At 30.2% G+C, this 27,803-nt stretch overlaps 2 protein-coding genes across 2 annotated transcripts in view; both read left to right on the top strand.

The window, feature by feature from the left end:
- Nucleotides 1-2,043, top strand: part of LOC107444305 (uncharacterized) — a 33,945-nt gene extending 31,902 nt beyond the window's left edge. Inside the window, exon 8 of the mRNA XM_087155493.1 lies at nt 1,305-2,043. Coding sequence (XP_087011619.1) covers nt 1,305-1,504 — 200 coding nt within the window. The 3' untranslated portion in view covers nt 1,505-2,043. The remainder of the gene's footprint in view (nt 1-1,304) is intronic.
- Nucleotides 2,044-4,920: 2,877 nt separating this feature from the next.
- LOC107444307 (uncharacterized) lies at nt 4,921-20,053 on the top strand. Its single transcript, XM_087155488.1, has 4 exons — nt 4,921-5,277; nt 17,176-17,355; nt 17,438-17,723; nt 19,734-20,053. Exons 1-4 carry the CDS (start codon nt 4,921-4,923, stop codon nt 19,931-19,933), a joined length of 1,023 nt encoding a protein of 340 aa, XP_087011614.1. The 3' UTR covers nt 19,934-20,053.
- The last annotated feature ends 7,750 nt before the right edge of the window (nt 20,054-27,803 follow it).

Genomic DNA, 27,803 nt, shown 5'->3' with positions numbered 1-27,803 from the left:
TCGCAAGATTTTAATTTCGCAACTAAATATTACGTTTTTAATTAACAAAATAAAAACTTAGTTAAAAAAGAGTAGAGTATCTCCCAATTAGTTGAGTTTGGAAAGATGTAACCTAAAATACAACTTTTTAAAAGTTCGATTTCTTAAGATGATATGATTCGACTGATTTTGTATCTTTTATTATTATTATTCTGATTATTTATCTCAATTGTTTTTATACTGATTATTTATCTCAAATTTTGTGCTTTTTCAATTCAAATTGCATTTTTCAAAATGATGTAAAAATTGCTACCTTACAGTTCAAAAGTTTTTCGACTATAATTAAATAAAATAACAAAAATAATAAATATTAACTTAATTTTGTCTTGTATGGAATTTTCTTAGAAATTGTATAATTGTGAGCAAAAATTTATTTGCTTTAAAAGTTCTCGAGATATGTTGAAGTACGCAAATATTTTAATTAAAATCAATTTGGTCTGCTCTCTTTACCAAATTATCGGAACCATATTTCCCAGATTGGAAATATCTCTTATATTTTGAGAATCAGAATTCTAAATCTGTCGAAAACAAGGTATGTTAATTCAGAAATAGTGAGCTTTTTTATCTGATTTCGTAACTTAAAATATGGTCTGCACTAATCAATTAAAATATTTGACATCGCCACCTTGAACCATTTAGATTGAGTCATAGAATGCGAAGATTCGTGAAGAACGTGAAGTTTTCGATGATTCTATCAAAAATTATAGAAGAGAGGTCCGATTATTTTGCACATTATACATTCAATAGAATATACATAGTAGAAACATGCATATTAGAACCTTGCTGATTATTCTCTTAGCAAATTAATGATTTGAAAAATTACATTTTTCAGATACATTATTACATTTTATTGAAAAATTACATTTACAATTTCATTCTTTTGAGCATTATACATTTAATGGAATATACAAAGTAGAAACATGCATATTAGAAACTTTATTTTATTGTTAATCATTCTTTTAACAAATTAATGATTTGAAAAATTACATTTTTCAGTTATTGACAACATTTAATTATTTGATAATATAAAAAAATTCAGCTGACAATTCTTTTACAATGTGTTTAATTATTACAAAGTTTTAAATGCTCGACGAATTAAACTTTTAACAATTGGTCTTACAAAAATCTATATCTATTGATCATAAGAAAGTTTTATTCAATTTTAAAAATTTTCTATGAGGTTCTGGATGAAATATTCATCAGATTATATTTATACTGATCATGCCAAATTTCCAATTAATAAATTAAATGGTTTTTTGTTCTAGCTGGATCTGGAGGTTATGGAGGAAATGTTGGTGGAATGAGAATGCAAGGTGGAATGGGTGGTTTAGGAGGTGAAATGGGAGGCTATGGTGGAATAGGAGGAGGTATGGGTGGATATGGTGGCATGGGAGGATTTGGTGGTGGATCATCCAGCCCATTTTCAGGAATAAGTCGCAGTGGATCTGGAAAAAGCATTCACTGATGTAAAATGCCAGACAATTTAACAAATTATATTTGTTTGCGACGTTCTTATTTATATTTTTCGCATATTTTTTTTCAATCATTTTTATTAAAGTTACTTAAGTTGTTAATTGGTTAACATAAGTTAATGATATTAATAATTAAGGAATGAAAAACTAATTTGAAAGAAAATAGTGAAATATCATAATACAATTATAGAAATGTTTAACATAAAAAACTTGTTTTTGACCATGGTGGACAGTTCTCTTCTTTTTTTATGTTTTACTTGGTTTGAAAAAAATTGTTTAACAAAAGTTAATTGTTTAACAAAAGTTAATTGTTTAACATAAGTTTATGACATCAATAATTATTAAATGAAAAACTAATTTGAAAGAAAGTACTAAAATATCATAATATGTATGGAAATTTTTAAATTAAAAAAATTGTTTTTGACCATGGTGGCCAGTTTTCCTTCTTTTCTATGTTTCACTTGGTTTGAATTTTTTTCCGATTCTTTACAATACTTTCATATTTTATATTAAAAAAACTGAGATTTCGAGATAAGTATTTTTTATTCATTTTAATTGCAAATTTCTGCTTAATGTGTCTATATTTCTCGCTGTTTGTGTATTAAACGTTGTAAATTTTGTTGTTTTTAAATGTTGGCTTTTATGTTTGGTCTGTGGTGCGGTGTGAATATTATGTCCTGTTGTATTTTCATATTGATCTCTTCCTATAATTTTTGAAGAAATAAATAAAGTTTTTGATTGAAAATTTGTTTTGTTTTGTATTTATAATTTACATTTTTAATTTTCCAACAACCCGCTGAAAATTACTTTTAAGAGAGTTAAGTGAAATTTAGCAAATGCAATGTAATTTTATTCAAATGATTGCTGTTTAATAAACAAATAAACTGGAAATTTAGACAATAACATGAAAGAACTATCGTAAAAGAACAATACAAGCATTTAATTAAATAGTTATACTTCATTGGAAACGAAACTCTATTAGATATTTCGTGATAAAGCGTTTCAGCAGAATAGAAAAAAATATTGTGTGCTTTACAGAATAGTCTGTGCATTTTAAAAACAAATCTCTATCTGGATAATAACTCGGATTTACAGCTTCAATAATTCTTATAGCTGCACAGTGCAAAAAAAAAAAAATGTAACACACTGAATAACTTTTGATATAATGATCGGATCTTCACGTTCATGAACTCAATCTTAATGGTTCGAGGGAGTGACTTCAAATATGCTAATTATTTAGTGCAAGAGATAATTTAAGTTATGAATTCAGACAGAAAACTTACTTTCCTAGAATAAATATGCGATTCTCTTGTCTTATTTAGATTTCAGAAACAAATATAGGAAAAATTCCAAAATAAAGGGGATATCTGTAATCTGGGAAACACGGTAACTATAGTTTGATCAGGAGAGCGATTCAAGATTCAGACCCCTTAGTATACTTTTTGCGTATTTCTCCATATCTTGATTACTTTTTTAAGCAAATTAAAACATTTGTACACGCAATTATAAAATTTATTTACCCGAAGGTAATTCGATGCAAAAAGAACAATTTTAGTGAATATTTATTATTTTATTTGATAATAGACTTTAAAACAAAACTTGTACAAACTTTTTACATAATCTTATATTGAAAATCTTTCTAAGGTTCTTCAATATAGAATTATTTTAACAAAATTCGAATGAAATCGATCGAATAGTTCTTGAGAAAACAAATTTTAGCAAAGTCAGCTATTTAAGATTCGATTTCTCAGAAAGTATTCGACCGATTTTTCAAAATATGCATTCTGCTATGCACAATTGCATTCTTTAAAGTGTTGTAAAAATTATATACCTTGCAGTATTTTTCTTTATTATTATTAAATTTTAAAAAAATGAAGCATAATAAATATTTACTAAAAGATATTTTTTGTGAATTTTATAGTAGTGAGCAAATATCTTTCAATTTGCTTTTCTGAACTGTAATACAGGAAATGTTTAGTATTAAATTTTTATACCAAATGTCGTGATGAGCCGTGATGGCTCAGGGAATACAGCGTTCACCTTCCAATGTGGTCAACCGGGTTCGAATCCCTGCCATGACTGATCGATACGAAACCCGCCTCAGTGGTAGACGGATCACGGGCAAGAGTCCCCCTGCAGTCAAGCTAACCGTGGAAGGTTTTCGTGCTTTTTCTCTCCTTGTAACGCAATTGCTTTTTAGTTCCAACTTAAAGTTCTCCACGAAAGCAAATTTTTCCCAATACCTGATCCAGGAGCTCCTTTATCTTCCGGGTCGGGTTCAAAAATACAAGGCAACGGAGTTGAACATCAATAGAAGAAGAAGACTTTTTCAAGCTGAAAAGGATCTGAAGGACAAAAAAGAAAGCTGAAAGGACAAAAAAGAAAAAAACTATCTATAAAAGAAACATTACAAAACGAAAAAGGATAGAGTAAAGAATTATCTTAAAAATATTGTAACCAAAGAATGCTTTGGTCCTGGCTATTTGACAGTCAGGGACAAGTTTAATAGCCATCTTGACTTTAAACAGATGCATAAATCAGATGGAACTATGATCACCACTAAAAAAACCACAATTGAAACTATCCTGGAATATCATTTCCCATTGGACCAACACCCATCTCCTTTGCCGGAACCTTAAAGTTGTAACAGGGATCAACTATACACTAGGAATGAAATTACAGCTGTTGTTAATAGTATAAAGAACAATAAAGCTGCAGGTTTCGACAATATCTCTCCCGAAGTCATTAAATCCTTAGCAAATGCCATTCTCTAAATTATTTCCCTACATTATGGAAAAAAGCTAAATTAATTCTTCTCCCTAAACCTGGAAAGGATTTATACCAACCTGAAAGCTATTGTCCGATTTCTCTTCTTCCGGTTTGGGGGAAGTTGTTGAACAAATCTATTAGTGTTTCACCTTGAATCTAATAACATTCTACAGACAGATCAACACGGTTTTGGGAGAGGTAGAACTTACTACTTCTAACTAAGAAAATAAAGGAGAAGGTTATGAGAAAACCAAGAAAATAAAGGATAATGAACATCCCGCACTGGGTACTTCCCTTGATATCAAAAGTGCCTTTGATAGAGTCCTTTGGAACAAAATTATCGAATAATTGAATTCTTGCAACTGTTCCTATGACTTGGTTAAGTTGATTTCAAGTTTTTTGGACAACAGAAGGATTCTGTTTGAATGAGAAGTTGGAGAGGCCTTTAGCAAGAGGAGACACACAGGGGTCAATTCTTGGACCGATCTTATGACTACTTATAGCGAACGCTCTCTTAAATATGAAAAGGGAATCCTCTTGAAGGGGAAGGGAAAAGGAAATAATCACATACGCTGATGACTTCCTATTACTTCTCAACGGAACATTTCTTGATAGACTTGAACCCCAAGCCACTATGATTATGACGAAATTTGAAAATTGGGCTGCGTCTCACAATCTTCTGTTCAGTACCAAAAAAACTGTCACCATGGTATTTCCTGAGGCCAATCGGGTCTTAAGACGACCAACTATAAAACACTGTGGAGTTAGCATTTCAATGAGGGAAACCATAGATTATCTGGGATTTAAATTGCATTATCAGCTTTCCTGGGTGCCCCACCTTGACTGTATCTATAGCAAAGTTACTAAATTTCAAGCTAAACTGAATAGAATCTCTGGGGTTGACTGGGGGATTGGCCCTGATGTTCGGAAGTTCATCTACCTAAACAGCACTCAGAAACTTATCTTCTATGGAGCTGAAATTTGGTTTTCCCGACAGGTAAGAATCATTAATGGATTGGAAAAAAATGGAAAGAACTTCTTTACTATCTATCACTAAAACATACAAGACTACATCTATTGACGCTCTCCGAGTACTTGCTGGGACAATCCCTTTAGATATGACCGTAAACGCAGAAGCTCAACTTAATAATATTTTCCAACATGAAGAATATCCCAACATGATAATCTATAAACCAGTACCAACACCTATATTTATTATCCGGCTGAGGAAGTTTTACTTAAATATCAACTACATTTACTTACTTATAAGGGACAAGAATTATTCACAGATGGATCGAAACTTTTAGTTAACAATGAATTTTAGACAGGATGCGCTTTCGAGGCCTATCTGGAGGGAGAACCTGTTGAAAGAAAAACTTTTCGCATCTCTGATCACGTTTCCGTGTTTAATGCTGAATAATGAGCCATTCTCCAATCGATTCGTTGGATTAAAGAACAAAGAATTGCTGTTAAAATCTCAATTTATACCAATTCCCTGCCTAGCCTGCAAGCTTTGGAAAATAGCAACTCTAAAGAGTATTTAGTTCACTTAATTAAACAAGAATTCACAAACAATATCGCTTTACATTGGATAAAATCACATGCAGGCCATATGGGCAAAGAGGAGGCTGATAGGTAAGCCAAATTAGCCTGTGAGAGATCAACGGTCGATCTGTTTGAAGACTGCAAGAAAAACTTTGGAACTGGAAAAATTGATTGAATGGCAGGAGACATGGAGTGACAGCTTTACAAAGGGAATGCACGCATTCGAGCTCCTCCCGAAAGTTCCAACGAGAAAAATCATAGGAAATTTCTTTTTGAATCAATTCCCAACTAATCAGGGCTGTCATGGGCAACATAAGACCAGTTTTCTCGGGGGTGCTCAGCTTTGCCGTACCTGTCAGCTTGATGAAGATTGACAGCATATATTAATCCATTGTACAAATTTCAAGCACATTAGAGAGAAACTTTTTCATTCAAAAACCACATATGAGTTTATAAAGCAGCATTGGTCAAACCCTAAAATAAAAAGGGAATTGAGGAAATAGTAAGAAAATTGTTTAGTAACAAGGTACCTCCCTGAATCCTGATGACCTCTTGCTGCCTATTGTTAGGAAGGAAGGAAGGATATACTTTAAATCTATTATTGATTTACCTGTAATGGTCTGATTTTTACTTGAATTTTCTCCTAAACTGTTTCGTGCGTTTTAATTTCATGCTTATTGTCAATCTCTACCCCCATGTGATTCCTCATTTTGAATTTTTTAATCACTTGTGTTCTTAAGAGTATATATATATATATATATATATATATATATATATATATATATATATATATATATATATATATATATATATATATATATATATATATTCTAAAAAGATGGGCAAAATTTTAGGAAGTGATAGTACACACCCAAGCAAACAATTTTCGTCAAGGAATGCATTGTCGAAAACAAAACGCAAAACCACTAGAGGGCGTCAAAGTTTATGTTCTTATATTAGGCAAAAACACACAAAGAACGACGGAGTTAAGTTATAAAAGCAAATTTAATGGCATGTGATTACAATAATTGTTCAAAACAGTGGCCGGCAGCGGCTATGCACGCAGTACAATGAAGATAGATAGGCGAACATTCTGAAACACCCCAGGCATATCTCGAACTTTCCCTGCAGCGTCCGAAAGCTTGGCGACAAATTCTTCTGCAGATTCAATGGGAGTCTCATGCATAGGAGCCTTCAGCTGTCCCCACCAAAGGCCGAGTATTTTTTTAATATTTTTAGACATTATAACACTCGAATCAGCAGCTTTTATGCATGAATTGTGACGAAAAATTTGCATACGAGCTCTTCTTCTTTCCACAACATGCAAATAATAACTCGCAGCGCAGTAACTCGCAACAGGAATGGAGCTTTCAAGTTTGCATCAAACAACTTTCCAAATGCGCCAGCACCTTTGCGTTTTGTTTTCGACCATGCATTCTTTGATAAAAATTGTTTGCTTGGGTGTGTACTATCACTTCCTAAAATTTTGCCTATCTTTTTAGAATCACCCTGTCATCATATGTTACCGGCAGCGTATTGACAAAACATACCGTAGATTGAAAACGTGGCGATTGCAGGTGCAGTTGGCGATGGATTACGCGTAAATGTGGTGGGAGAACGAAATTACATTAACCTAAGCAATGTAATTCGATATTTTCTTCTTCTCCTCGACTAGCCATTATGAATAAAAATAACTCATTAATTCCTTTTAGTAGAGAAAATAAAAAAGAAAATAACACCTTTTTATTGTTAGGATCACTTTACAAATACACTGTATTCATATTTTACTAAGCGCTATAATTTATATTTCATAAAACGATCTAGTTTTTTGATAAAACAGATTCAATTTTTTAATTTTTTTTACAAGAATTGTGTTTGCGAAGAAATAAAAATAATTTATTAATGAACCAATCACAAAAAATAACGTAACATTTTAATACTATGTTTTATTGAAACGCTATTTTGAAGAATCAATTCTATTTAACTTTTATTGTAAGAAAACGTAACCTGTTTTATTTTAGTGATATTTTCTATGAAATCATTATTCTCTATAAAAGAATAATGTAAGCTTTTTTATAAAGATTATTTTTTTAGAAATTAACAAAGACATATTATTTACTAGAAAAAAAAATAGAGTATTCAAAAATGTTATCACGCTTTAAAGTAACAGTTTCTTGCAAACGAAATAATCAATATTTTTAAAATAAAGTTTGAAAGCGTTTGTTTCATTACTAGAAGCATTCATTATAAAAAAAATATATATTAAATTACTTTTTTGCATAATTTTATGAAATAACTTTTTTTTTGCAATGAGATGAGATTTTAAACTTTGTGAAAAATTGATTCAATTCCTTAATATATACAAAAGTCGGTAAACACTTCATTCATTATGGACGTCATAGATAACTTGATACCTTTTCAATATAAGAATAATAAATGCAATTAATAGAAAATGCACAATTTTAAAAATATATTTTATTTACACATATTGCGTACAGGTCATAATGCAACTATCATACGTAACATAAATTTATAGATTCCTAAATACTGTTATATGAGTTTGGTAATTAAAAATAAAATTAAAAAATAACATAGTTAAAAAAAATTTCAACCTTCAATTAAAAACTTCCTGTTGTCATATATTAATAATAATTATAATTTTTAGCAACTTTTTTGGGCACAAATTTTTAATTCTCGAACTTAATACTATCCTTCATATGAAAATATCAGAAAATTTATAAAAGAAAAACTATATTTTAAAATTGAGACATTGGCGACAACAGAGGTTAGATGTATGTGCTGAGTTTAAATAAATTATATGTTATAAAACTCACATTTAAGATTTAGATCAATTTATTATCAGGTCATAAGAGTGTTTTTTAATAAATAAATGTAGTGATTGTTTGATTTACAATTGTAAGGTCCTGGGTGTTTAATGTTAAGTTATACATTTCTTTAGAAATAATATTTGAAATATGCAAAGCAGGGCGGCATTCATTTCAACTTAAAAATCATCAACTTAACTTTCAATAACTATAGATAAATAAAAAACAAAAGTTTGATTAAAACTTTAAAAGAAATACTTTTAGAAAAATTCTTTCTAAATAATATTTAAATAAAACACAATCACTTCGCCTGAGTGATTCTGTAAGAAATTCTAAACTTTAAAATTTTACAAGTTAGGTGAAAAGTAAATATCTACAATAGTGGTAGGGAATTAAGGAAATTCCAAATCTAAAGTTTGAGTCCTAGAACGTAAACATCTGATCATTAGATCAAAAGTTAGTTTTAGATTTTTCGTTTATTGCTCACTGTACACTAAAAGGTGATTTTTTTTTCTTTTGAAATTTTGATTTTAATGCCCTTACTTCAACCTCCTTCGAGTTATGCTTACTTTATAAATTTAATCTCAACTTTATTTTTCTTTTCACTTTTAAACTGTAAAAGACTTTTTCTCCATTTGTAAATTAAGAAAAAAGTTATTAATCTGATTGCGTAAACAGTTAATTTATTAAAATTGAACATTCTCAATTAATTCCTTTTAATAGTCATTTATATTATTAATAATAATTATTTGCACAAAATTATAATAGAGGAAAGTTTGATTAGAAATTTAAAAGTTCTTGCTACAATAATTAGGGAATTTCTATTGACAAATTCAAGTAATTTTTTTTCCGGAGCAAAATACATTTTTATTTAAAATGGAACAGTACTGACTTAACATTTATACGATAAAACACTCTCTAATCGCTAACACCGATGACAGGAAAAAAATTTCGTTTTTTTTTTCTTTTCCACAAAAAGTTTAGAACTTAAAATGTTGTTCTTTCATTATAAAGCAATAGTATCAATAGTATCATATTCTCGTATCATGTAAAACTTTATAACGAAGTTACTTATCTACCGTTTTACAGTTATAAAATGAAATGATTATTGAATTCTACTTGCATTTAAAATGTCAATGTCTCCATCGTTCAATGAATTTTACGATGGTTTCTATAAAACTGTGTATAATGAACATTTCAACTAAAATAATTAGTACAAAATAGCTGCTAATAATTCTCTTAAACATTTATAAAAATTATACATTTATAAATTTCAGCTTTTCGCATTATTGCTAAATAATCTCTACGTCGAAAAATATTTAAGGAATTCCATAATAACTGAAATTTAAATAAAATTTTAAAAAAATTGTAAATGGTTATCGAGCAGAACAATTAAGTTTAATTAATGAATATAGAATTAGTAACAAAGTCACTGCTGAACAATAAAATTTTTTTAATCTTTTAAGTAAACAAACTTTATTGTAATAATCATTTCATTATTAAGGATTAGAGGTTATTGTGAAATTATTGATTTTAATTAGTGGATGAGTAGGTAAAGAAGTTCACTACTCGAAATACGCGTATACATTTAATGAAAGTTATGAAAATACAGAAGGGGGCTATGGAGGTAATAATATATAATTTTTTTTATCTTAGTTTTATTACGACCTTCTAAAAAACGCTAATAAACACAATTATGTTAACAAATACAAACGATTATGTCGGAGCTATAACAAAAAAATACGCTTTATATTTCATTTAATGCAGAAGAATCTAATGAAGATCAGCTTATTTGAAACTCTGAAATGTCACACCCATATATAACTTGGTGAATGATAGATACGTGATACCGAAAACAAAACAAAAACATAAGCACACAGCTGTTGGGGATTTGCGAGACGCTCCTTCAACGCCGATAGATATTTTCGCCAACCCCTTTACAATCTACGGTATGTTTTGTCAATACGCTTACCGGCAAAGTATGAAATGATTTATATTTCATGCATTTCCTAGGCATTCTATAGATTGCTAAATGAGAAACCGGCAAAGTATAAAATACATCTCAGATTCGTTTCAAATATCACTTAGAAAGGCTCGTGACTTTTAACGCGTGGCTCGTGACTTTTGACTAATAACAGAAATTATTTTTTTACTGTGCTACATGGAAATGGAGAAATTTAATGAAATTTACATGGAAACATTTAATGAAATGTAGTTCAAAATGTCATTCAAGCCTGCCATGTTGCAACTAGTTGGTTAATTTCATATTTTTTATATGAAAATTTCCTTGATAAGTAATGCTTAAATTTTGTTTCGCGTAACTTTTTAATTTTCTTTCCACATTTTGAATAAATGTTTTTCAATGACACTCTCAGTATTTTTTCAGAATAGTATTTTTATTTTTGAGAAATGCATGTTACTGTGAATGGCCGAAATCGGTAGTTTTACATTTATTCGATATTTTAATACTTACTGACGATAGATTAGAAGAAACATCAGTGTAGGGTATACCGGGCAGTGGCACTTGACTTTAAAAAAACATCAGTGTAGTGTATACCGGGCAAATGTATACCGGACAGTGGCACTTGACCTTACAAAATACTTCAGTGTAAGGTATACCGGGCAATGGCACTTAACTGGAACTAGTATGACGGGACCTTTGGTAAAATCTCTAAATATATACTAGGTATATATTTTGCCATTATATATGCGCCATTGCACGGCATACATTTGCCCGGTATACCTTACACTAATGTTTTTTTTAAGGTCAAGTGCCATTGCCTGGTATACCTTACACTGATGGTTTTTTAAGGTTAAGTGCAACTGCCCGGTATACATTTGCCCGATATACATTTGCCCGGTATACCTTACACTGATGTTTTTTGAAGGTCAAGTGCCATTGCCCGGAATACATTCGCCGGACACTCCAAACACTGATGTTTCTTCTAATCTATCGTCAGTAAGTATTAAAATATCGAATAAATGTAATTATATCCTATAATAAATTAAATATCAAATCTGATGTAATAAATATTTCGGACTTTCACCAAAGCGACTATGTGATTGTCAACATTCACTGGTGAAAGTCAGCAACCACCAATTTCACTTATTCACAATAGCATGCACATCATTTACATAATAACCTCATCAGGACGTTTATTACATACTTTGCCTAAATAGCATCCGGCATTGTATAGAATGCCTAGGCAAATGTATGCCGTGTAATACTTCTTACATTTCATACTTTGCCTAAAAACGTCAGGCATTCTATACATTGCGGGCGTTTCATACTTTGCCAGTAGCACACACACACACATATATATACACTGGTGGACACTGATGCAGCTTATTCCATGATAAAGTATGCAAAACAAAAATGAAAATGCCATTCACTGGCAAGACCTATTGCCAATAAATCCAATGTAGTCTGAACTTAAGGATAAAAGATGACAATAATAGTGAGGCTTGTACAGTTTGTGTTGCCTCTTATATGGTGTATGGTCACCCCTGACAGACAGACAGCATGCACAACGAGTATGCATGCTGTTAATAAGGGAGTTAAGGAGGACTTGTGGAAAACCTTCTCATTCTTCTACCAGATCAATTTTTAACTCAAGAATGGTTCTGAGGGGAGGTTGGCGCATTGCAGTAGCTCACCCAAGAGCATCCCAAGCATGTTCAATAGGATTCAGGTTAGGGGATTTAGCTGGCCAATCCATTCTTTGAATATCCTCGCTTTCCAGATACTCATCAACCATGAGAGCCCTATGTGGTCGCTCATTTTCGTCCATAAAAATGAACTCAGGGCCTACAGCGCCCTTGAAAAGAAGCACATAGGGCTCTAGGAGCACCTGCCTGTACCTCTGGGCATTCACGGAACCATTGTCAAACACATGGAGTGGTGTGCGGGTGTCTTGCATCATCCCTGCCCAAACCATGAGTTCTTCAACTTCATAATGGTTCCTTTAGATAATGTTGCTGGGATGGTATCGGGTCCCAGATTCCCTCCATATCAATAACCGTCCATATATATATATATATATATATATATATATATATATATATATATATATATATATATATATATATATATATATATATATATATATATATATATATATATATATATATATATATATATATATATATATATATATATATATTTGTATATATATAAACGCCTTTTTTTGGTTTAAAAAAAATTCCTGGAATTTGATACCTTAAGTACTGTTGTGCCAGCTGTAATTCTATTCTGAGTTCTTATATTTAAACATTGCACCCCTACTGAAGATGCGTCATCAATATCTCTTCTGATTGATACTGTTTATTTCCTTTATAATGTTTGTTTGTATTTAGTTCATTTCTAAGTAACGCTGTTTTCTGGATTTCATATTTAATATTCTACCTATTTGTTAAAACTCTAATTCGAAAATTTTGAATATGTTTGCTTATGTGATTTAACTGTTGCGCGCACTTTGAACTTTCGTAGTGTCCCTGTACTGGGGCGGGACGGGGTTAAGCTAGTTATCAATAGTCGTAAACCAAAAAAAATTGGGGTGGCTGTTCAACGAAGTTTATGATAGAAAAATAAACAAAAAAAAATCGTGAGATAAAAACTATAATTTAATTTTTTTCATAATAAGTTTCGTTTTTGAAAATACTCAAAATTGCAACTCTAGAATTTTTAAAACAAAGAAATTAGACCTGCTAAATGTGAAAAATACTACAGTGAATTTATCACCTACAATGTTGCCCAATTGAAACTAATTTCTATTTAAAAAATAATCGCTGTTGTTTTAAATGTTCCAAAAGCCCCAATTCGTTCTACTAACTAATGTTTTTACAAAAATATATCCATAAAAACACATTTTGAAGAGTGGCAGTAATTTTACGTTTAAAAAAATAATATAGAATGAAATATGTAATTTCCCTCTCAAAAGCCGAAATTATTTCAGTTTTAAGGCTTTTTATTCATAGTGAAATGCAAGAAATTGAAATTTCAACTCAAAATTAATTTATATAAAATCATGATTTCCGATTACCAAAACAGAAAAGATTTTCCAATGATTTAAGGTCATATTAAAATTCAAAAGAACTGAGATTTTAACGCAACTCAAAACATATGATTTACAAAAATAATTCGTTATGAATAGCGTAGATGAATAACTATTAAATAAATACATAATCTGCCTTTTAAATGTGTTTTGGAAACTTGTAACTATTTATTTTTCTCTTTAACAGTTTGCTTTGATATTATTAAAAAAAAGTCACAGTCCAGAGAGATCATTATAGCGAACAATTTTCTTTTAACAAAACGATTTCAAATTATCATAACTTCACCTACTTACGTAAATTGCCTCTTTCTTTTTTCAAAAGATTCTCTCGCTTTTTTTAAAAAAATTTCATTCAAGATTTTGAACGATATATTTTCGAAAAATTACCGTGGCATCTTGATTCTTTGAGAATGTTATTTATTATACTGTAATTTGAAAGAAATAACTTGACAGTCACGTGGGTTTTACATTCGAGATTCCTTAGCAACTTTTGAGTTTGAAAGGACTATAAAAGCTGATGCTCAATTCAAAGATTTCACAAACCACAGCTTCAGAGTACTCTTCTATATCTTATCCTATTTTATCTCAGGTAGAAAGTTTTAAAAGAAAAATGCTTTCTCAGGTAAGACTTGAAATGTTTTCAAACAGCTTTAGTTTAAATATTTTTATCTGTCATAATGATTATCCTTTCTCTCAATGATTATCATTCTTTGAGTCTAGCTAAACTTTTTATCTAAAAAGGTAACCTAATTTTGAAATTATTTTATTCTGAAATTAATTGATAAAATATATAAATTTTAGTACATTGCTTTCGAAATTTTATAAAAGTTATTATTTTATTTTAATGATAAATAAGAAAAATAAACAAAATTCAAACTATAGATTTTTGTATTGATAGGGATAAAAACCACCTTTAAAATTGATATTAAAAAAAAATTTCTTTGCAAAAAAAAATTGTACTGTGCGAAATTGTTGAATTATTATTTTCAAAAAAGATATTTTTTTGTTAAAAACCTAGTTTATGTATACAGAATACATGAAATTATTGATATACGTAGCGTATATGTTTTTCATATTAATCTGACAAAAACCATACACATTACTAGAGATACATTCAAACTTATTTTTTAAAATATATTTTGCCAAGCCAAATGTTTTTCATTCAATTTTTAATGCTTTGTGCAATTTTTAAGAAAAATTTAAATAAAAAAAATACTTCAAATATGCTGAGATGGTAACGCAAAAAGGACTTCCATTTATGGTACCCCCTGACGACGTCAGCTTCGGTTGTCATTTTTATATTTTTCTTTTTTTTTTATTGTTTACTTCTTTATAATTTCTATTGGTTGCAAAAAGAGCAACACCGATTAAATGTTACAGACATATAAGTTTTTCTTACTATAAAAAAAGCTAAGCACATGAAATATTATCTGTATATGTATAAACATAAGTGTTGATATAATTAAAAATATAATCAGAACAAGAAAACAAATAAGTGCTAATTTCATTAAAATGTTGAAACTATTGAAAAGTGTTTTTCACTAGAGTTTTAATTTAAATCCTTATAATTTTTAGCCAGAGGACTATTAGTGATATAAGAAATATAATATGACGTAAATTTATTAATTTGAAATAAATGTGGAAATTTTTAAAGTATCCTCTTTATAGGAATAATAAAAATAGAGGAAACACAATGTAACCATAAACATATTTATTTGATTTAAATGTGAAAACCGTGTGAACTTCTGTTAGTTTTGTGGAAATATAATGTGTTTATAAATATGTTTATTTTATTTAAATGTGGAAATTATTAGAGTGTAGGTTCGAGATTTTTAAATATCTGTTATTATATCGGTTATTAAAGATCTGGACGAAATATTTCTTTTATTTAATTTAAATCAAAAAATATTTTAAGTATCTTCGTTATATGACTAGAAGAAATAAATGAAGCACAATATATACATAAACATGTTTATTTGATTTAAACTTGGAAACTGTGTGAACTTGTTTACTAAAGAAATTAAACTGATGATGGGAATATAATGTTATCAAAAATATGCACATTTGATTTAAATGTGGAAATTTTTTGAGAGTAGATTCAAGATTTATTAGAAATCTAAGGATCAATGTTGTTCTCATTTAATTTGAATGCGAAAATCACTAGAACGAATTCTGTACGATTTTGGATTTTAAAAAAAAAGCTACCGGAAATAAGCTCTGTAAATTTTCCAGTGTTTACATTTTACTAAGGATCCTTTGAAAAAGGAACCTCTGTAGGGAAGATTTTTAAGGGAATCTCACGTGAGACTAATATTTACAACATTGATATTTGCCTCACTATTTTAAAAGCAATTATTCAGAATCGTAGATTAAGAGATGGGAGAAGAAACTTCTGAGTTGGAAGTATTTAAAAAAATTTATGAAATATTTGTTACATATTTTAACAGCTATGATTTAGATTAGTTGATTACGGTCTAGAGAGAGAAATATTTTATCTGAAAATGTTTATTCTCGTACAGTACAGTGATGTACTCGTTTGTGCCTAGAAATTTCTTGGCACAAACGGTCTAATAGCAATTAATTTAATTGTTATTTTACCATATTCAACAAAAGCAGCCAAAGAACCATAAAAAAATATGTAACCATATTCAAACCGTCAAAAAACGTCTTTTTTATTATCTTTCCTGACGCGGTTAAACAACCAGAATTCTATCCGAGCCATCTTGGGCCACCTTATACATATAATTTGTTCAGTTCAGCCGGATACGTACTGTAGCTGAGAGGACTAATCGGCCGATCTCATGACCTGTTGAACCAATGTTCGAATCCCTACCTTGGTGCTTAAATTTTTTTTTTCATTCCTTCATTATATGTAGAGTTGGTGACTTTGACTATAAGAATGTGAAACTATCATTCACGTAAAAGAGACGCAGCATTCACGGAGCATGTCCAGTTTTTAATTTTTATGGTTTTAAAACTATGCTAACTGTAAATGTTTACAAAATCGTATAGCTTTTTTTTATTCGCTGTTTCCTAACCGTACCAGTTACTTGGTTTCAAAACCATAAAGGTAAAAAAAAAATATCCTAAACCATCAAGATTATGGTTACTGGGATGGGCAAATTACTTATAATTATTTTACCGTAATTTCAAAATGAAAAGTTTAATAGTGTATTATTTTAAATGTTTTCTGTGACATATTTTCATTTTTTAAAATTGCATAATCACTTGAAGAAGGGATTGGACTTTTTTTTTAATTTCTTTACAATGATATTCGGTACGATTATTACCCACGGAGAAATAGCCTATTGACAAGGTTTGAAATTTTATTTTTTGGTAAAAGTAGTGGAAAAAATATGTATTTTTTACATATTATTGTTAAATTTCTTTCAATGAGAGGTTCGAAGAAGAATATACATTTTTTTTTATTATAAATTTTTTTTATTTCATTTGAAATTTTTACTCTTTCAGATCGTCATCTTTGCCATAGGACTAGTTTGTACAGTTGAAAGCTTAGGAGTCGGCTCAGCTGGATCTGGAGGTTATGGGGGAAGTATGGGAGGCTTTGGCGGAAGTATGGGTGGCTATGGAGGAGGTATGGGTGGTTATGGAGGAGGTATGAGCGGAATGGGAGGATACGGAGGAGCAATGGTGAGATACTTAGAAAATGATTCGAAATCCAATTAGATTTCAATCGACATTTGTTTTACATTAATTTTGTTTGTATTATTAGTCTAAGCCTAAACCATACAGTTTCAACTACCTAGCCAATGGCATGGGTGCAAACAGCTTCAGAACTGAAGAGGGAGATTCTAGAGGAAATGTACAAGGATCTTATGGCTATACTGATGCTCAAGGATTGTACAGACAAGTGCAGTACACAGCCGGTGCAGCTGGATTCCAAGCTACAGTGAAGACCAATGAACCAGGTACAGACAGTAAACCAGAAAGTCCTGCTGATGTGAACATGATAGCCGAACCTGCACCTGCAGGAATACAAGAGAAATACACAAGACGAGGTAATAAAAATGCAATTAGGATTAAAATTATAATTATTTAAAGTAAAATTAAAAATTTTCAATTGCTAAAAGGAATCATTATATTAAACATTTTTAAATATTAAATTAAATTTATACTTTATTTATAGTTTAGTAGTTATAACAGTTAATTACTAACTGAAGTTATTGCATCAAGGTGAAGTTTAATGGAGGACACCTGGTCATTCACAATAATTCGTTGTTGAGCTGCTTTCAGCAACTATGAATTGACTGTTGCTCATATTTCCCTCACCAATGATAGTTAAATAAGTTACTAAAGTTTTTCTTTATCTTTTACTGTTGTGAGTCAGTTGGCAGAATGGTACCTAATCGCACTCTCATGCCACAGGTGCTGGGTTCTATACTCGTGAAGGGCAAGTTTTACTGAGTCTTTCATCCCTTTGGGTGTCTATAAAATAAGTACCAAGCATGCTCAACTGAACACGGCTTTCCACATTCAGCTGACCACACAATCGAAACATCTGCTCCTGCACCCCAGAGCTTCAGGTCAAGAAAACTGAGATAGCAACAGTAGGCCTTGGCCTTCTACAAGCTATCTCGCCACTAAGTTTAAATTGAGTTTTGCGCGTTGCATTTAATATTCCGAATTGCATTGTTCTGTACATAGCAAAATTAGTTTTTCCATGAGATTAGATTGAAAAAAATTTTCTACACAAGTTTACGTTATCGCAAGATTTTAATTTCGCAACTAAATATTACGTTTTTAATTAACGAAATAAAAATTTTGTTAAAAAAGAGCAGAGTATCTCCCATTTAGTTGAGTTTGGAAAGATGTAACTTAGAATACAACTTTTTAAAAGTTCGATTTCTTAAGATAATATGATTCGACTGATTTTGTATCTTTTATTATTATTATTCTGATTATTTATCTCAATTGTTTTTATACTGATTATTTATCTCAAATTTTGTGTTTTTTCAATTCAAATTGCATTTTTCAAAATGATGTAAAAATTGCTACCTTACAGTTCAAAAGTTTTTAGACTATAATTAAATAAAATAACAAAAATAATAAATATTAACTTAAAATTTTGTCTTGTATGGAATTTTCTTAGAAATTGCATAATTGAGAGCAAAAATTTATTTGCTTTCAAAGTTCTCGAGATATGTTGAAGTACGCAAATATTTTAATTAAAATCAATTTGGTCTGCTCTCTTTACCAAATTATCGGAACCATATTTCCCAGATTGGAAATATCTCTTATATTTTGAGAATCAGAATTCTAAATCTGTCGAAAACAAGGTATGTTAATTCAGAAATAGTGAGCTTTTTTATCTGATTTCGTAACTTAAAATATCGTCTGCACTAATCAATTAAAATATTTGATATCGCCACCTTGAACCATTAAGATTGAGTCATAGAATGCGAAGATTCGTGAAGAACGTGAAGTTTTCGATCATTCTATCAAAATTATAGAAGAGAGGTCCGATTATTTTGCACATTATACATTCAATAGAATATACATAGTAGAAACATGTATATTAGAACCTTGCTGATTATTCTCCTAGCAAATTAATGATTTGAAAAATTACATTTTTCAGATACATTAATACATTTTATTGAAAAATTACATTTACAATTTCATTCTTTTGCGCATTATACATTTAATGGAATATACAAAGTAGAAACATGCATATTAGAAACTTTATTTTATTGTTAGTCATTCTTTTAACAAATTAATGATTTAAAAAATTACATTTTTCAGTTATTGACAACATTGAATTATTTGATAATATAAAAAAATTCAGCTGACAATTCTTTTACAATGTGTTTAATTATTACAAAGTTTTAAATGCTGGACGAATTAAACTTTCAACAATTGGTCTTACAAAAATCTATATCTATTGATCAAAAGAAAGTTTTATTCAATTTTAAAAATTTTCTATGGGGTTCTGGATGAAATATTTATCAGATTATATTTATACTGATCATGCCAAATTTCTTATTAATAAATTAAATGGTTTTTTGTTCTAGCTGGATCTGGAGGTTATGGAGGAAATGTTGGTGGAATGAGAATGCAAGGTGGAATGGGTGGTTTAGGAGGTGGAATGGGAGGCTATGGTGGAATAGGTGGAGGTATGGGTGGATATGGTGGCATGGGAGGATTTGGTGGTGGATCATCCAGCCCATTTTCAGGAATCAGTCGCAGTGGATCTGGAAAAAGTATTCACTGATGTAAAATGTCTGACAATTTAACAAATTATATTTGTTTGCGATGTTCTTATTTATAATTTTCGCATATTTTTTTCTTAATCAATTTTCTTGAAGTTAATTAACATAAGTTAATGATATTAATAATTACGGAATGCAAAACTAATTTGAAAGAAAATGGTGAAATATCATAATACAATTATTGAAATTTTTAACATAAAAATTTTTTTTTTGAACATGGTGACTAGTTTTCTTCTTTTTTTATGTTTTACTTGGTTTGAAGAAGATAGTTTAACATAAGTTAATTGTTTAACATAAGTTTATGACATCAATAATTATTAAATGAAAAACTAATTTGAAGGAAAGTACAGAAATATCATAATATATACAGAAATTTATAAATTTAAAAAATTGTTTTTGACCATGGTGGCCAGTTTTCATCCTTTTCTATGTTTCACTTGGTTTTAAAAAAAAATTTCAATTCTTTGCAAAACTTTCATATTTTATATTAAATGAATTTAAATTTTGAGATAAGTATTATTTTCTCATTTTAATTGCCAATTTCTGCTTAATGTGGTTTGTCTATATTACTTGCTGTTTGTGTATTAAACATTGTAAATTTTGTTGATTTTAAATGTCGGCTTTTATGTTTGGTCTGTGGTGTGGTGTGAACATAATGTCGTGTTGCATTTTCATATTGATCTCTTATAATTTTTGAAAAATGAAATAAATTTTTTGATTAAAAATATTTTTTTCTTTGTATTTATAATTTATATTTTTATATTTCCAACAACCAGCTGAAAATTACTTTTAAAAGCGTTAAGCGAAATTTAATAAATGCAATGTAATTTTATTCAAATGATTGTTGTTAAATAAACAAATGAACTGAGAATTTGAACAATAACATGCAAAAACTATCGTAAAAGAAAAACACAAGCATACAATAAAATAGTTATAACAGCAAAGAACATTAAGAAAAAAACGATCCTAATGGAGTCAAATATACCAAATAACCGTATTTTTGTGATAAAGAAAATTCCGATTTTTTTTTTAAAAAATGATAAATAAGACCAAATTTTATAGCATTTAAATAATTTATTTCATAATTTTTCTGTTCTTCATGGTTAATTGGAAGATCTATTTATTCACACATTTAATAAAAATTCAACACTGAAAAGTATATTTATCAAAAAATTTCCAGTTTATGTTTAACACATAATTTATCTGAACATTTTTTCTGTAATTTTTATTTCTATGCTTTGTGCCACATTGAATGTTAATAGACCATATCTGTTTAACCTGGTGTTTTTTTTATTTTAAATTTTGATTTATTTAAATTAATTAATTTATTTTCATGACAAAATTACAACAGATGAAAATTTTTATATTCTTTAATTTAAGTTTTTTACCGACACTGAACTCTAAAAAATCAAGGAAAGATTATCTGCACTGCTTCACAATTGCTCAGAAACAGTTACATTTTTCGGAACAATTAATAATAGACGTTGATTCACTAAATGAAACTATATAAGTACATGTATTTAGTAGAAGCAACGTGCTTTTATTATTACGCAAAGAAGTTCAGATATCAAAAAATTGTAAAATAATAAAATTTAAAATAAAAAAGATGCTCATTGGACGATTTCCAAACAGTCTTCCTGTCAAAAAGAAAGTAAGATGGCCTCGGATACCACACACTTTGCATCTGTTATTCATGTTGCCCACTGAACAATCTAAAGGTCTTTCAAGGATAATATCCTCCCTCAAAGTCATTTTTAGCTCTTTCACCGTTCGAAAAGAGCGTTCCTTGTGAAACAAGTCTGCCACAGGTATCCTATGCATATTCTATAGGATTTAGGTCCGAGGAGTACACCGGCCATAGTAAAGGATCAATCTTTTTAATTTCTAGTGTGTCCGCTACATCAGAGCACCTGTGTGGCCACGAATTGTCGTCCATAAACAGAAAGTGTCTGAACCCATCACTACCCCTATCAAATATTAAATCTACGACTTTTTTTTTAAACTATTCAATCGATTTAGCTCAAAATTTATAATTTGCCATGTATTACATATTTTAAAGTTACGTAAAAAGTTTTATGGCTCACAATTTTAGATTTTTTTCCATCATTATTAACTAAATATAATAAAAAATAATAAATATTTGTTTAAATTTAATTTTGCATTCTATTATCTTTGAATAAACAAATTTTATAATTATGTGCAAAAATTTTTCAGTTCGCTTAAAAAATTCTCAGGATATGGCGAAATTAGCAAAAGTAAAATTAACACTAATGGGTGAAAATTTTGAATCGCTCTCCTAACCAAAACATGGGGACCCTATTTCCTAGATTGCGGATGCCCCTTATATTTTGCGAGTCAAGCATCAGAATCTATCAAAAAAAAGTATGTTTATACAGAGAAAATTTTTGTGTCTGATTTCGTAACTTCAAATATGTCCTGCACCAATTAATTAGCATATTCGAAACAATTAAACAATTCAAATTGAGTGCTAGAACGTGAAGATCCGCTTATTAGATCAAAAGTTATTCAGGATGGTCGATTTTTTTTGGCACACTGTACGTTTCTTTGAAATGAATAAACATTTCAATGTGAAATTAAAAAAAAAATATATTCGGGATTCTCCCTCATCTTTTAGCTTGAAAAGGCGGCTAATTTTTATAGTTTTAAAGGTATCGCTCGCCAAACGATCTATGTCATGGGGGAGGGGACTCGAATCCCACTCTGGGAATCCTTCTTTGAATCATGTCGCATGTTTCTTTCTTGACAAGGGCTAATAAAACATACCTATGTAATTGAGCACCCATACTTGCATAAGCATGTGTATCAACAAACAAATAACTAAATAGCCGAAAACAGGAGAAAAAAGAAAGCTGCCATTATTAAAAATGTGTTTACATGTAAAGTGACAAAGAGCAAGCTTGACAAAGAACAAGCTTGATGATCAAAATACGAAACAAAATACACAGTCCAGTCACATTAATGTGACCACCACCTACTTTCGACGTCAAAGTGAAATAACCAATCGCAGAGTGTAGGTGGCAGCACATTACAGTGTAGTGTATATATTGGATATCCTAGGGCATCGAAAAGCATTTCAGTCGTTGGCGCAATGCAGAAATGTAGCGATTTATCCGACGTCCAAAAGGGCATGATTATTGGCCTTCGGGCCAAGGGTGGAAGCATTTCGGAAACGACTGACTTTGTGCTCTGTTCGCGTACCGCCGTGGTAAAAGTATACCGTGCATGGCAAAATGGCACTATACAAAACAAGCGGCGTGGCACATGTGGTGTACCACGGGCCAAAGATGGCAGAGGCGAATGAAGGCTACGGAGATGCGTTCAGACGAATAAACGTGCAACTGTTGAGCAACTGACGGTCCATATGAACCAAGGGGCTACCAAGAGTGTATCCTCAACAACTGTTCAGCGAACGTTGCTGCGCATGGGCCTCCGCAGCAGACGCCTGGTTAATGCACCCATGCTGACTGCTGTTCATCGGTGACGAAGGCTGGAATTTGCACGCCAGTACCGCAACTGGACGTCCACAGAGTGGCAACAGGTGGATTTTCCGATGAATCACATTTTATGCTCCATGGGACAGATGGGCGTTGGCGTATACGGCGTGAAACGTCTGAAAGCAACACCCTGCAACAATTGCCGGAAAGCTGCAGGCTGGAAGAGGGGGCGTTATGGTTTGGGGAATGTTTTTCTGGCATTCACTGGGTGCACTCATCATTGTGGAAGGCACGATGGATCAGTACAAGTATGTATCTGTCCATGCGGACCATGTCCACCCCTACATGCAGAGGATTTTTCCTCAGAATGATGGCATCTACCACCAGGACAATGCGAGGTGTCATACAGCTCGCAGTGCATGTGCGTGGTTCGAAGAGCACCAGGATGAATTTACCGGACAACCCCTGGCCGGCAAACTCACCGGATTTAAACCCAATCGAGAATCTGTGGGACCACCTCGATCGGGTTGTTCGTGCCATGGATCCTCAACCGCGTAATCTAGCGCAGCTGGCCACGGCACTGGAGTCGGCATGGCTCAACATCCCAGTGAACACTTTCAGAAACCTAATTGACTTTCTTCCTGCACGTCTCGTAGCGGTCCGCTCTGCCAAAGGTGGTTATTCTGGCTTTTGACAGGTGGTCACATTAATGTGACTGGACTGTGTAGTTAGATGTATGTATATCATATTCTTCAATCGTAAGACTTTGATTATTAGATAAAAATAAAGTGTTTCATTTTTACTTCTGTTTACTTATTTTTGTTTTATATCCTATACCTAACGAAACTTTTCCTTTTTTTAAGTGGTTTTTGTCCACATTAGCTCCATACATAGGCTTTGTGTGTATACAAACTGTGAATCTGATGACTTATATCACGTGTTACTTATTGTAAAAATAGTTTTGTGTTTACATCAGCCCCTTTACATAGAGATAGGGCTTACTAGCCACGGAATTGATTATTTAATCTTTGTGTTATTTATGTTCTAAAAAATTTGTTTTTATTCTTATGATTCGTCGACAGACAAATAATGAAACTGATTACTTAATGCATGGTTACACATAGAAAAAAAAAGACAAATATCCCTGATGTTATCTCTTCACTATTTGAAAAATTGAATTATCTATAGTTTAATTTAAAACAATGGAAAACTCCTAACCAATCAGAAAATTCCATTTCGTTTTTCGCTCATCCAGCTCATACTGTTCAACCTAGAATGTTTTAATGTCAACCTTCTTACTGCTTCGAACTATCTAATATATATATATATATATATATATATATATATATATATATATATATATATATATATATATATATATATATATATATATATATATATATATATATACATATTAGATTTTCTGTGCTTCTGGCTCTATGGAAATATCAAAAAGCTCAATAAGTTTCACGAAAGCACTTATGCAATGATTTTCATAAAATCAACAATAAAATATGGTTTTAAAATAGAGCATTCGTCAGCAGGTGCAATGGTAATCTAATATTAGAATAAAAATGTATGAAAATTTCATCTGCGTGCTTCACAGCAGCAATTAAATTAATGTATGTATTTTATTTCAATGAAGAGGAAAATATTTTTATTCTGTGACGCACGTTGTACAGTGAGAAGCAAAAATAAAAAGATCACAGGGAGTAACCCTTGTTCTAATAATCGGATTTTCAAGTACTAAGTTTAAATCTTAATAATTTCTGTGGACGACTTTACAGATACTAATTAATTAGAACTAGCTTTATATCAAGTTACGAAATCAGACACCAAAACCTAATTTCTCTTTTTAAACATACTTTTTTCGACGGCTTTGGATTTCTGACTCTTAAAATTTAGGGGGTTAAAAGCAATTTGGTGAAAAGTTCCATTTGTTTGGTTGGATTAGCGGTCCAAAATTTGAATCCGTTAAGGTTAATTCGATTTTTTGCGTATTTCGCCATATTTCGGGAATTTTTTTTTTTTTTTTAGCGAATGAGAAAAAAAAAATTTTCCATACAAAAAATTAATTTCAATGATAATTTATTATTTTATTTATTAATAGTCCTAAAATTTCAGAATCGTAAGATATATAAATTTTTACATCAATTTAAATAATGTAAATAGAAGCTTTGAATGAAATCTATCGCATAGTTCTTTAAAAATTGAATTTTATATGAGTCATGATTAAAAATTTAGTTTAACCCAATTTTGTTCAAAATTTTTTATTTTGACAAATAAAATTACAGTTACAAAAATTAAGCAAGAGTTAGTTTACCTTACAATTAAAAATTTTTTCGATTATTATAAAAATAAAAAATAAACAAATAATGATTAAAAACTTTCTTTTGGCATGTAGTTACCGTTCAATCTGCGAATTTTATAATTGTGGGTAAATTTTTTTATCAATTGGCCTACAAGTTTTTCGAGATATAGCGGAATACGCGAAAAGAAAAAATATCATTAAGGGATTCAAACTTTCAACCGCACTCCTGACCAAATTGCTCGGATCATATTTCCCGGATTGCGGCTATCCCCTATATTTTGAGAGTCAGGATTCCAAATCCATTAAAAAAATGTGCATTTATTCAGAGAAAGTACGTTTTTAAGTCTGATTTCGAAACTAAAGATATCATCGACTCTAATTTATTATCATCATTGTGGTCATCTACTCAAACCATTAGGATTGAGTCTTATTACGTGAATCATTAGATCAGAAGTTATTCTGAGTGATTCCTTTTTTTGCGCTCTGTACACTACTTCATGCATGAAAATAAAACGCTCACATCACAATCACAAATAAAGAAATCACAAAAAAATAAAAATCACAAATAATAGAAAACTTTCCAGAAATTCTTCAATTAAATATTTGCTGCTAAAAAAGTATAAGGAGTTGAAGATTGAATGAAAAATTACGTAAAAAGTGGTATTGAGTTATAAATTAGCTCATTTAAATATGAATGAAATAAGATTAAAATCTCCATTAACTTAAAATATAAAGATGGTAATGAAAGTTGATATGTTTCCAGCACTCAAAAATAGGAGCGCATTCTCTAGACTTGCAAAATAAGTGAATGAGGGAAACAAAAGTCATGTTTCAAATAACTTTTATAGACTTCTTACTTTTTTCATTCCTTACGAAGAAGGGGTTTTCAACTAGTTTCGAATAATGTGTAGTTGTAGTTTAGCTGAAAAATATACTTTTCCAAACCACTAATGGTTTTAACAAAATAATTAATTTTATTTTTGTTCAAGTTTAGTTTTTGCAAAATAATATTGAGAAAGAATTTGAATATTTTGTAAGAAAATTACCTCAATCAAGCATAACGGGCTGCATCAATTTAATTCTTTAGACGTAATTTTAATGCTTATAAATTTAGTTTTATTGAATTTAGTCATAGCTTTAAACAAAACTTTATAATTTAGCTTTTTTACCTTTTTCTTAAACGATTTTTGACATTTAACAAACAATAGTTTTTTGTCACTAAGGAAAAAATAATGGTCAAAATTACCAGAATATGGTAAAATCTACCTTGTTTCTGGTTTTATGGGAACACCAAATAGTTCGGCAAATTTTTACCGTTTAGCTTTCTTAATGATTTTGCTAAAATTAGCAATAATACATGGTCTTATAATATGTGATATAATTTAGCTGTATAATTTTATTTATTATAAATGTTGTTATAAATTCAGCTGTTTAATTTTTGCTTTACACGACTCAGTTTTTTCCTTTGAGAAAACAATAATGATCCTGAATAAAATGTACTTTGTTTCTGGTTCGATAGGAACACCAAAATGCTCGATAATTTTTTCCGTAAAACTTTGGTAAAATGAACAATAAAATGTAGTTTATAATGAGTCATGAAATTTGATAAATGTAGTAAATTTGGGAAATTTTATCATGATACCTTAGAGAAATACATAAAAACCATTTAGTTGATTAAATTAAGTTTTTTCAGTTTTGCATTTCCTATTACTAAAATGGAGTTAATAAAAAAAAATTATGAAAATAAGAATTTCCGATAAATCGTAACCATATGAACAGAAAAGTTACAAAATGAATGGTTTAAACACAGTATATTTTGGTTTTAATAACCAGAATTATGTGGGGTTTTTTTCTTTAACCAGAAATATCATTGCTATTCTGTGCAGTTATATTTCCAGAATTTTCTTTCCGTAGGGGAGTGAGGGACACATGTGAACATGGTATGTTTTACCAATATTATTTGAAAGAAGAAATCTCGAAAAATTTTCAATAGATGGTAGTATTAATCCTACCTTTTTGCAAAACTTTCAGAACAATGAGCTATTTTGTTGTTATATTCTGACAATTTCTTTGTATCAGCTGGTGTTGTACATACTTTTATCACTC

The sequence above is a fragment of the Parasteatoda tepidariorum genome, chromosome 2 (assembly GCF_982258835.1).
Source record: "Parasteatoda tepidariorum strain Cologne lab strain chromosome 2, Ptep-v5.0, whole genome shotgun sequence".
Lineage (NCBI taxonomy): Eukaryota > Metazoa > Arthropoda > Arachnida > Araneae > Theridiidae > Parasteatoda > Parasteatoda tepidariorum.
This window is presented reverse-complemented; position numbering and strand designations above follow the sequence as displayed.

Coding starts and splice junctions, on each gene's coding strand:
- LOC107444307 (XM_087155488.1), top strand. CDS start 4,921: ATGACGAAATTTGAAAATTGGGCTGCGTCTCACAATCTTCTGTTCAGT. Junction 5,278..17,175: donor AAATTTGGTTTTCCCGACAG/GTAAGAATCATT, acceptor TTACTCTTTCAG/ATCGTCATCTTTGCCATAGG. Junction 17,356..17,437: donor GAGGATACGGAGGAGCAATG/GTGAGATACTTA, acceptor TTGTATTATTAG/TCTAAGCCTAAACCATACAG.